The sequence below is a fragment of the Phaethon aethereus genome (genome assembly GCF_964289735.1).
Source record: "Phaethon aethereus genome assembly, chromosome: 2".
Classification (NCBI taxonomy): Eukaryota; Metazoa; Chordata; class Aves; order Phaethontiformes; family Phaethontidae; genus Phaethon; species Phaethon aethereus.
In genome coordinates this window covers 21520185-21531028 of record NC_138582.1, presented here as the reverse complement: position 1 = coordinate 21531028, position 10844 = coordinate 21520185, and the positions used below count along the sequence as shown (strand labels likewise).

The 10844-nt window shown below is 41.3% G+C and overlaps 1 protein-coding gene across 1 annotated transcript; it reads right to left on the bottom strand.

The window, feature by feature from the left end:
- Positions 1 to 3010: 3010 nt before the first annotated feature.
- ABRA (actin binding Rho activating protein) lies at positions 3011 to 10026 on the bottom strand (the record flags this gene model as incomplete). The annotated part of the gene is made up of 2 exons (XM_081996869.1): positions 3011 to 3488; positions 9275 to 10026. The coding sequence occupies 2 exons, from the start codon at positions 10024 to 10026 to the stop codon at positions 3011 to 3013; spliced, it is 1230 nt and encodes a 409-aa protein (XP_081852995.1).
- Between the last annotated feature and the right edge of the window lie 818 nt (positions 10027 to 10844).

The window sequence follows — 10844 nt, the reverse complement described above, 5'->3', positions numbered from 1 at the left end:
CACAGTGACTTCTGGTGGGCGTACGGGAGCTTGCAGACAAGTCAGACGTCAATAATCTGTTGCTCACAAATGATTAAGTGGATGAAACTTTCATGAATCTCAGCATTAACTTGGGTGCAGATAGGCCTAAATTTCAGACATTAAGACTGAGTCAGAAGCAATTGTTGCCTCCAAAGTAAATGCTTAACTCGCCCTAATGAACCTGAAGGAAGATGGCAGCATTTGAGAATTGCCAGCAGTGTTCAGTCCCAGTCGGGTGTCTGCCTCCCCGCATCGTATGGGGCAAGAGCAGTAAAACACCAGCGCTAAATCTGCATGTGATCCAGCCAGCCCAGCCTGTTTTGTCAGTAGGCGTGCAACGAGGCAGGGATGGCTCTCATGTGAATGAAAATTGTTGGCAACAATTGCTGCTTTCCTTTCGTGTAACTTCCTTCATTAAAAGCAGTACTCGGCAAGTGGGAAAGGCACTCCAGCTTCCATGTTCTGATCAAACGGGTAGGAAGAAGTGGAAAAACTTAATTTACTGCAGTTTCTGCAGGCTAAATTGTTGGCTCAAGACCTAAGCCAGGAAGGTTTTTTGAGTCCTGCTTCAGCAGTACGTGCCTAGTTGTATTCCAGATGTTTCCCTGAAGGTGAAGTAGTAGATGGTATGGACTTCATATCAAAGCACAAGCTCTTAATACGTGCGTGATATTGAAATGCACCTCTGGGTGGCAAACTACGGTTTGGATGTTTCAGTAGAAAAATATAACATTCCTACAGTCTCAGGACACTGAACGAAAGTAGATGTATGTGATTCCTCAGAAAATGATGAGGTGCTTTTGGTCTTTAAGTCACACATGGACATAACACCGGAAAAAAAATCTGTGGTGAACTGTATCTCTGCTGTGTTGTCCTGTGGTAGGATGACAGTTCCTGTGAGCAGAAATATGTAATTCACTTAACACTTATGTGCCTTTAGTATGTATTCATTGTACGGGTATTTAGTGTAAGAACTGTTTCATTTCCATGTACTCTGAAATCTTGTTCTGGTGCTTTGGACAGGGACATCTTCACAGGGAAATATTTAAACTATAAATTAATATTCATTGATTTATGAACAGGAGAATGTACTTATATTGTGAAACAAATTACTGATGTTTTACTTGATGTTTACAGAATATGCTCACATATTTCTTCTCTAGGGTGTGGGAGGAATAACCCAAGAAATAATCAGTTTTTATTTATAGCTTTTATTTATACTTCATTTATTCCTTTGACAACCAAATTTCCTCAAGACGATTTAGACAGCTGTAAAGGTCATTATATGAAGACGTAAAGAATAAGGTAAGAATATGCAGGTAAATATTCTGATATGTAGGTATTACACTTGGAGGTCAGTTTTGCAGGTCAACTTGAGTAGTCTGAGAGATCTCAAGAAAACATTAAGTTCCACTGAATCCATCTTATAATTAGGGTTTTTTCTTCCTTAGAGTCACAATATATAAACTGTGCCTAAAATAGTAATACTAATAGTAATATAGTAGTATTACTATATTATAATATAAAACATAGTAATCAGTTCTTCTATCACTAACTTATAAAATATTTGGTTTATTTTTTCATTGGAGCTTCAAACTGGAGTACCTGTGTTTTATCACAGAGACAAGATGTTCATACACCTTTTCTTCTGTAAGAAGATATTTGTTCTTTCAGTTTGAAAGAATCTTATGGGGGGAAAAAACATTTCTTTTTCATTATGCAAATTACTTGCCCAGGCATTTTGCTCTGAAACAAATGCTTTTCATGTGAAGCACGTTTTTGCCATGAAAGCTATTTTTACAGTAGTAGTTTAGAGAAACAGTGTTCTGTATAATCCACTAAGCATTATAGACCTTACGGAGGTCTCAGATTTGTGCATAATACAAACAATTTTAAGACCTAGAAGTATTAGTTTAGTTCATTAGTATTTATTGCTCTTCAGCATCACTTGGAGTGAAATATATTATTTCAGTGACAACGGTCCAAATGGCAAATGCTGTAAAATTAGGCCAGTGTTTCTGTGTAATCTCAAACACCATTTTCCTTAAAGTTAGTTGATTTTAGTTACAAACACTGTTTCTGTATCTTTTCGTACAGAGATACATTTCAGTGGGAGATGCTGATTGTAGTCACTTTTTTACTATACACAAGTACAAATACCTGACTTTTTTATGTTACATGTTATTTTCCCCTGTATTTATAAGAACCGTATTTACATAGATAATCAGATGATACATTGCACAACGTTGCATGGAAAGTATTTTCTGGCTATCCAAAACTTTTGTGTATTACATTCTATTGGGTGTTTTGTCTCCAACATCCATAACTCTAAATATGAAAATATCTAATAAATTCATTATATAAATACCTTAAATATAAAAGCCTATTTATAAAAAGGATTTTATCTTTGTATGTGATATGTAAGAGAAAGTTGTGTCAGTTGTTACCACAAGATAATACTGCGGTAGTAGTTGCGTATCCTGTTTGTAAAGTAAACAAAAGTGGTATCCTTGATTCTGTGTTCAACTAAAACTACTTATACATGCATTTAAATAATTAGGAAATATGTGCACAAGATCACTTTCACAGATCAAAAACTTGGTGTGAGTTTATACTGTCATTCAGCTTCTGATCTGACATGGTTTATATTCCCGATATCCCAGTTTCAATAGTTGGAATTCATTTGTAGCTATTTCTATTGCTATGGGGTTTTATATTCAGCTGCTTACCTTCAATATAGATTTTTCTCTTTATTTTTCATGTAGTAATTAACTGAAATGTCCTGCACGCCCTTCTGGTACAGAGAAAAATCCATTTGGATGCTTACATTACCATGCAGTAGTTACAAAATACATGTTCATAAAAAATCTCAATGTCTTTTCTATATGAGTGAACGGGGGAAATCTTGTATTCAAAATGTGCAAACGCTAATAACAAGGGAGAAGTGGAGAGAGGTTCTCCAAAACAAGTTGCTTTTGCTGTAGCATGCTTATTTTAATAAAGTTATTATAACATTATCATCCCTTCCTTGCCATAACATTTCTCCCTCAAAGTCCACCAGCCCATGTTTCCTGGCTCTCATGAGAATCCCAACAACCTTATCTGAAATACGAACGTATCTCTCGAAGAGTTCCCCAAAAGTGACTTGGATCTTGCCGTCGGGCCGTGGCTTAGCCATTGATTCGATGATGAAGCACATGTCTCTGATCTCCCGATGGATGTGGGCCTCGGCTCTCTTGGCTCTTTCGGCAGTTTTGGTTCCTTCCTTTGGACGGCCATAGCCTTCATCTCCTTTGTGCAGGCGCGTGGACATGGCCAGATTGTGGTCAAATTCCTCGCTGAAGGGATTCAGCTTCTGCGTTATGATGTGCTGGTCGGCCCATTCTTGCCATCTGTCCTTCAGGCTGTTAACGGGGCTGTATTTTCTGTGGGCTTTGGTGCGTGCTTCTTCGTTAAACCTGCTTGCACTGAAAGAAACAAAAAGGGCATTTGAGCTTTGCGTTTCATTATTTAATTATGCAGTTCTACTACTAATCTCTTCTGTGAACTTGGTTACCATGTTCTCCCAGACGAGATGCTAACCACCAGGTGGCATGAGTTCACTACTTCTAAATTGGTTCTCTGGGGGCTTTTAGTCCCTGTTCCAGTTTGCACTCAAGCGCAAATTTGCAGATCGCAGTTTGATCTCATCTACATTAGCATCCTCCAGCCTAGATTTGACCCCGTTTGACAGACTTTCACCCAGAATGACTTGATGCTCTAGGGAGGTGGAAGAGTATGTTGCTGATTACCTGCACTTTCTATACCTTTGGTCAGTCACGCAGCTCCCCACTTCTGCCTTGCCTAGCAGAGCCTGAAATCTGCCTGCCCTGATGTTATAGATGACGATAACTGCAAGTGTACGGAGTGGGTCCTCGGCTATTCTTGGCTGAAGAGCAGAGGGGTGGTGTCTAGAGAAATCTGCGCCCTGTAGTAGATGCTGATGTTTAAAACAGCAATGAAAAGCTAATAGAGTGCAGTGGCTCTGCCTGCACTTATATATTTGAAGTATGGTTCTGAACAAGTATTGAAGTCCAAAATTCGCATTCCCACGGGCAGGGTACTAGCCTGAAAGTGCTACTGAGATTTGTGTCAAGGTCAAAGGATGAGAAAAGACCTTCAGAGGTCTTACTGATTTGTGTGTGTGTAGCAACATCATATTGCTGGATGACTCCAGGCAGACAAATTGTTGATACTCTTTCCTCTAGTGGCCAATCTCACATGTTGTGGGGGAGCTACAGATAGTCTGAGCTAGTCTCTCTGCTGTCCACATCCTGTCATTATGTCTGCACAGAGCTCGGCTAGGGAGTATGTTGTGCTATGGCTGTGCCAAAGTAATTTGTTTTCTAATATTTTTATTCCCTAGAAGGCTGCTCTGAAACCTCAGTAATGTCAGCTGAATATTAACGGTAACACCAGAGAACCAAAACACAGTTAGCAGAACAGTACAGAGGACTGCAAACCTGCAGCAAATTTTGTTTCCCTGCTGTTTGGGCATTTCTTTGTTTTCTACAAAGCCTGTTGAAAGAGAGAATAGGAGTGACAGAGATGTCCCCAGTTCAGGTCTGTGCACCAGAAGGATGCCAGTACTGGGTAGCACTATAGTGCTAGAGCAAGAAATGTAGACACTTCGTGCCAGGGATAGAAGGAGGACTAGGAGAGCAGGACCACTTTTAGCTGTGGAGTTCCCACTAGCTTGGCTGTAGCTGTATTGAGAAACTGTATTTAAAAAGCTCCAAAATACTCTTCCCCATCAAGATGGTGAAAAGTGTCAGAAGAATCAAGCACATAGTGTTGCCAAGTAAATGCACCTTTCTTCTTGGTGTGACTGCAGAGCATCGTGAGAGTAGGCAGCGTGTACGCACCTGTGATTTTGTGCATGTAAGTGATTAGCAGGTAGGTGTTGGCAGGAAAGCATTAAAATAATGTCAGCGGGGTAAAGCTAGGCAATTTTGTTTCCCAATGATAAACCAAATCTTCCTGTATAGAAGCTGTTGTCATACAGAGAAGGGGAAAGCTGTGGTCCTTTGCCCCTTGCCCTGAATTGTGGCTTCATTGCCCAGAGGAGCTGTGGGCACAGGGTTTGGTTACCCAAAACAATTTGTCTCCTGAAACTTGTGATCTCCCAGAAGCCATAGAAACCCTGTGACAGCGCAGTCCTAACTCCAGATTGACTGCTTCCCCAGCTCTTCACGTGGGAAGGTATCCATGAAGGGGTGGGGGGAAGCCCTAAATGAATCAAAACTGCCTAGAAGAAGTGATACCAACAGTCTCTGTGGAGAAAATGAGCAGATCCCATCACAGAGGGCTTATCCCTCAGCCACATCCAGCTGCTCCCTGAGAAGTCCTGGAGCTTCAGTTCCCCAAGTTGAGTGGAAAGAAGACAGTGAGTGAGACAGCGTGACCCTAAAGACTATGTTGCATCTTCTTCTTTAACAGTGTAGTAAATATTCTCTCCATTTCCTCCTGAAATCTTTAATTCTTTTAGCTAGCTGAATACTATTATCACCTTCTTTATCCTAATCCTTCTCAGTGGTTGAGAAAAACACCATCTTATCTATCCTTTTGCTTTTATCATGTCCCACATGGTTTTGGAAAAACCTTATTTTTACTATATTTTTTTTTAATGCTTTTTCTAATTTAACCATTTCTGATGACTGAAATGCAATTTTCCCCATTGTTTAGCTTAATGACACATTAACACAGTAAACTCTATACATGTAGAAGCATTTTTTTCATGTTCGTACAGCACCTACACAATGGATTGTGGCTCCGAAGTGAAGGCTGTGAGCAGTAACCCACTGTAAGAAGGGCTTTGCCTGTAATCAAATAAATTAACCCGTTAACCAGAATAATCACCCTAAATGCATTCTGAACTTCCAGAAGAACAACATCCATGTTCTGTCTTCCCGGCAATCCTTTCTGTTGGGGAAAAGCATGAATCCCTTTTTAATGTTTTGAGTTTCCTATCACTGTTGCATCTCTTTGCCTCCTAAGCAGGAAGAAAATAGTGTTTCCTAGGCCTGTAGGCATTAACATGGCTTCTTCAAAGGAAGCAACCTTATTCTAGCAAATATTGCGACTGGAAATGATGAAGGTGCTGATGAAGGGAAAAAAAGTACTGGTACTGCTGCTTTTTTCCTGGAACGTAGACAGGAAAATGGAAGATTTGCTTTAACAGCCATGTACTTATGGCCTTTTTGAAGAAGATTAAACCACACTGACAGGTTCATAAAAGTAGCGTGGTGAAATAATGTATTCTGACGCTATAAAATAAATTCTAAAAAATGAGTAGTTAAAAAAATCCGGGCTTGATAACAGCACTGTAAGTGCAGGAAATTACTTTAGTGTCAGATTTCAGTGGAAGAGATCTCTGTAAGTAACAGAGGGTGTTATTTCAATCATTTGCACCTCAGTAAATGTGGCTAATAATTTTTTTTCCTAGGTACCAGCACTAAAATTAGATATATGGGAAAAATATATGTAAAGTTTAACAGAAAGATCGATATTTTGTTTCTACTATCACGTTTTAAATTGAGCAATTTGTTTTAATTGATTTATTTACAGATGATATCTACTGCAAATGTATCCTCTTTTCCCACTGTATGTGTGAAATCTTTGTTTTGAGGTTCTAACTTCTGTCAAAGGCCAGCGCACACGCTCTCTGCAAAGCAGAGGCTGCGGACTGTCAAGCTCTGCGTTACTGGAGAGCTTTTATCGGTTTCTTTAGTAACCATTTGCTCCTTGTGGGGGATGACTGGTCAGCTGTACAGCAAAGCATCATTCTAATCCCCAGTCTGAATAATTAAAATAGCTATGTGTGTGTTCACATAGCTGTGCTAAAATGTACTGTATGGTTGCAATCCATGACTATGTTATTCATATTCTAATGCTGGTCATGGTAAACACTCATTAGTAGTGAGGTGTGAAACCGGGGCAGTGGGGATGGTGCAGCCTGCCTGCCTGTCTGCAGAGAGATGACAAAGCCTGTTTTGGCGTTTTCATCAGTGCTGGTCCCAGTTTTTCATTTCTGAAATGGCAGTTAGGACATGGTATGAACATACTGGCCCTGATCCTCCAGTTCCTGCTGCCTTGCTAGTCCTTCACACTAGGAAAGGACGCGAAAGGTCGTCTCAAATTGCCTCGTGCTGCAGGCGTGCGGGCGATGGACACTGAGTAGAAGCAGTGGAGACTCGGGCCCCACCCCGTGATGGCTCCTGGCAGGAACCCATGCCTGGTGCCAGCCTCTTCCCTCCCTGCGGGCTGGGGCAGAGAAGCTCGGCCGAGCCCTGCCTTGGTCTAAGTTGCTCCTCCGGTTGTCCTCCCTGCCCAGCAAAGCCAGCGGGCAGCGCGTGTGCTGCTCCTTGGCCACGGCTCGGCGTGCCCCAGGCTCGGCGGCCACGCGCTCCTTCATCGCAGTTTCACAGCTAGATTTGAGGTGTTACACCGAAAGGGTTCAGGTCCCACCACGCGTGCCTTTCTGCTCTCTTTGTTCCGGGGAACTACCAAGTTTGTAAAACAGAGGAGTGGAGCAAACAACGTGTTGTGTCTGTAATGGCTGCCTACAGTTTCCCCAGTCTTGCAGCATTGGACGTACAGGCCTTATAATCTTTTACTGACAAAAGAGCGATTAATTAGTTCGGCAGCTACCCATCGGCCAGTCTGGCCACCACACAACTCTTTGTAGCCATCTTCTGGAAAGGTGGTTCTGCTCGAGAACTCTGGCAAAGGAAACCAGAGAATTTCTACCAGCCTCTGCTGTTCCTCTCCTCTCCGGGCTGGAGAGGAGTCCTCTCCAAGGACTGCATGGCTACGGCTGGACTCCTGTTGTTTTCTACCTGGTCTCCGAATTTAATGTGCGCCTGTTGCTGTATTGTAATCTTCAAGCACGAACCTCTTACTGAAGTAAGTATTACTCGAAACTATGATCCTGTGAATGTGATTGCTACTTAATTTAAATTTTTAAGTAGAACCTGTAGTAACTACACAGGTAAGTAACAGATTCTGCTTCCTTCTTTCTTCACACCGTTTACAGGCATATCGAAGTCTGTATGTCAGAAACTTCTACTTCCACAACATATTCAGTGAATATGTCCCCCCAACACCACCTATGATAGTGTACCCGTAGAGAGACCTTGATTTTGAAGAATCTATTGATCACAGAATCACAGAATCACTAAGGTTGGAAAGGACCTTCAAGATCATCAAGTCCAACCATTAATCCAGAACCACCATGTCCCCTAAACCATGTCCTGAAGCGCCACATCCACACGTTTTTTGAACACTTCCAGAGATGGCGACTCCACCACCTCCCTGGGCAGCCTGTTCCAATGCCTGACCACCCTCTCAGTAAAGAAATTTTTCCTAATATCCAATCTAAACCTCCCCTGGCGCAACTTGAGGCCATTTCCTCTCGTCCTATCACTAGTTACTTGGGAGAAGAGACCAACACCCTCGTCGCCACAACCCCCTTTCAGGTAGTTGTAGAGGATTCAAATGTTCTTTTTTGTCAAATGATTCATAACATATAACGTGATTCAAAGCAATCCTGCGGCAGGCTGGATGCTTTTTAATGTATGGTTGGGGTCCCAGCTCCTGTGAACGTTTCCATTCTTTGACTTGATGAGTTCTAAATCCATGGAAAACTTCTGAAGAGAAGCAGTGAACCCAGCTTTTGTTAAGATGTACTTAAAGGTAATTCCTGCAATGTCTATTTTGGACATTGTCTGCAAATTACTCCCAAGAATATGTACAATTTATACTAAGCAAAATAATGAATAAGTATTTGGAAATATTATTTGTCAGGTTCATTGCTTTGGACTTAACATTTGATGAAATAAATGAATAGCTGTGGGCTCTTGATAAGGCAAAAGATTTTAATCTGAAATGTGGACTAAAGAAGTAAGTAATGATTTTGAACTGGCAAATCCAGAAGATTAAATATAATTAACATTTCCCAAATATAATTTCCTGAGTCTATTATGTATATAGCACACAAAACCTAAGGCTAAAGTCAGATGTTGTTGACTAACTACTTAAGCACAGAGAGATATTTGAAAGGTTTTCTGGATTTTTTTTTTTTTCTTCAAGAGTAATAGTTTCTCTTTGACCATTTCCTACAAATTTTATTCTCCCATTCTTCCTCATGGAAACCTTTACCTGTTTCCAGGTCTGTTGACCATTTGTGATACTGTAATAAAGGTATTTTACTTACAAAGATGGCACAGGTCGTTTAATCCTCACAGCTGTCACCTCTCGGTCACTATCTTCTTGCTCGAGTTTGTCCTCTGCTTCCCCATAGCCACTGTCCTCTGCATCCAGGCTGTCATCATGACACTTAAGCAGCAGTTCTTCCTTAGCCCCCTCTTTGTCCTCTTGTTCCATCTGTTTCCAACCCTTGGTCAGCTCTGATACCACATTTGAACACTTTCTCCTTATGGTTGGAGAAAATTTCCCACTAAGAATTTTGTCAATAGCACTTGATTCTTCTTTGAGCTTGGTCATCTCTGAGCTACTATCGTTATTCTCGTATCTTCCACTGAGGAGGCTAACATCACCTCCTCGTTCATAGGCTTTGCTTACAACTGTTTTGGTCACCTCTTTGTTTTTAATGCTGAACTTTTTGAGGGCTTCATCTGATTCCCTTGCATTTTTTTCAGCGTCTCTTATTGTCACTGATTCTTTTGCTGAGGGTTTTTCATTGTCTTTGCCTTGTTCCTTCTTGACAGATGGAATTGGCCATTTTTCAAAGGGTCTTTCTTGTACAGGCTGAGTTGATGAGTCTTCTGCAGGGGGGACCCATCCAGAGGGCTCTTGGGCTTGCTTTATGTGGTGGTCAGATGCCCACTGCTGCCAACCTCGTGCCAAGCTGAAGACTAGGCTGGCCATTCGGATCTTGTGGACAGCCCTTTTTGCAGGAGTAGTGCTCTGCTTTTCTTCAGGAGCCATGTTGCTGTCTGCTGCCATGCTGGCTTTTCCTCTTCTTATGTTAAGCACCTTCTGAATGAACTTCCTGAAGTGAATAATGCCCCGCGAAGAGAGCTACAGAGATTTAAATAGAAGCAGGAGCAGTTTGTGCCCATGGAAAATATGTGAAACACTTCTCACAAAGATAGAGTATCCTCCGCTGTTACAGAGGTCTTTTTTTAAAACACAGGGTTGCATTTCATCACAGCAGATGAATGATGCATGATGTAAACACAGTGACACAGACCTGCACTAGAAATAGTGGGAAATCAACAGCTCCTTTTGTCCCCCTTCCTTGGGACTGCTCAATTCTCAATTTGTTGGCAAGGGTCTTGTTCCTCTGGAAGTGCAGAACTTGGGTTAGAGACACTGAACACAGCATCTGAAACTACTAAATGTGAAGTGCCATCAGTTGATGACAACTTTGGCCAGAGTAGACACCCTTCTTCATCACAAATAAGTAGTGGCACTTGTCATATAGTGTAAAGCCAGAAGCAGGCTATAAATGAGAAATTTTTAGATGCATTTTCTAAAAAGATGTTAGGTGATTTCTTCTTATTGCTCATATGTCCAAGGAAATCCAGGTTTGTTAATTTTTTAAAAGATATTTATGTGCTCTGTTCCCAGTCATTATCTATTAATGTCCATCTATTTAGAACGTACCTTCGGGGGGGTCTAGGAACACTACCGTGTTTGGTGTCAGCACTAAGAATGAGGGAATCACTATCTCCAGTCTGGAGATTAATATAGTAAGTCTGACTTGATCGGATGGATGAATGATCTCCTAGCTTTAGGATTTTGAAAAAATAAAGTACAGT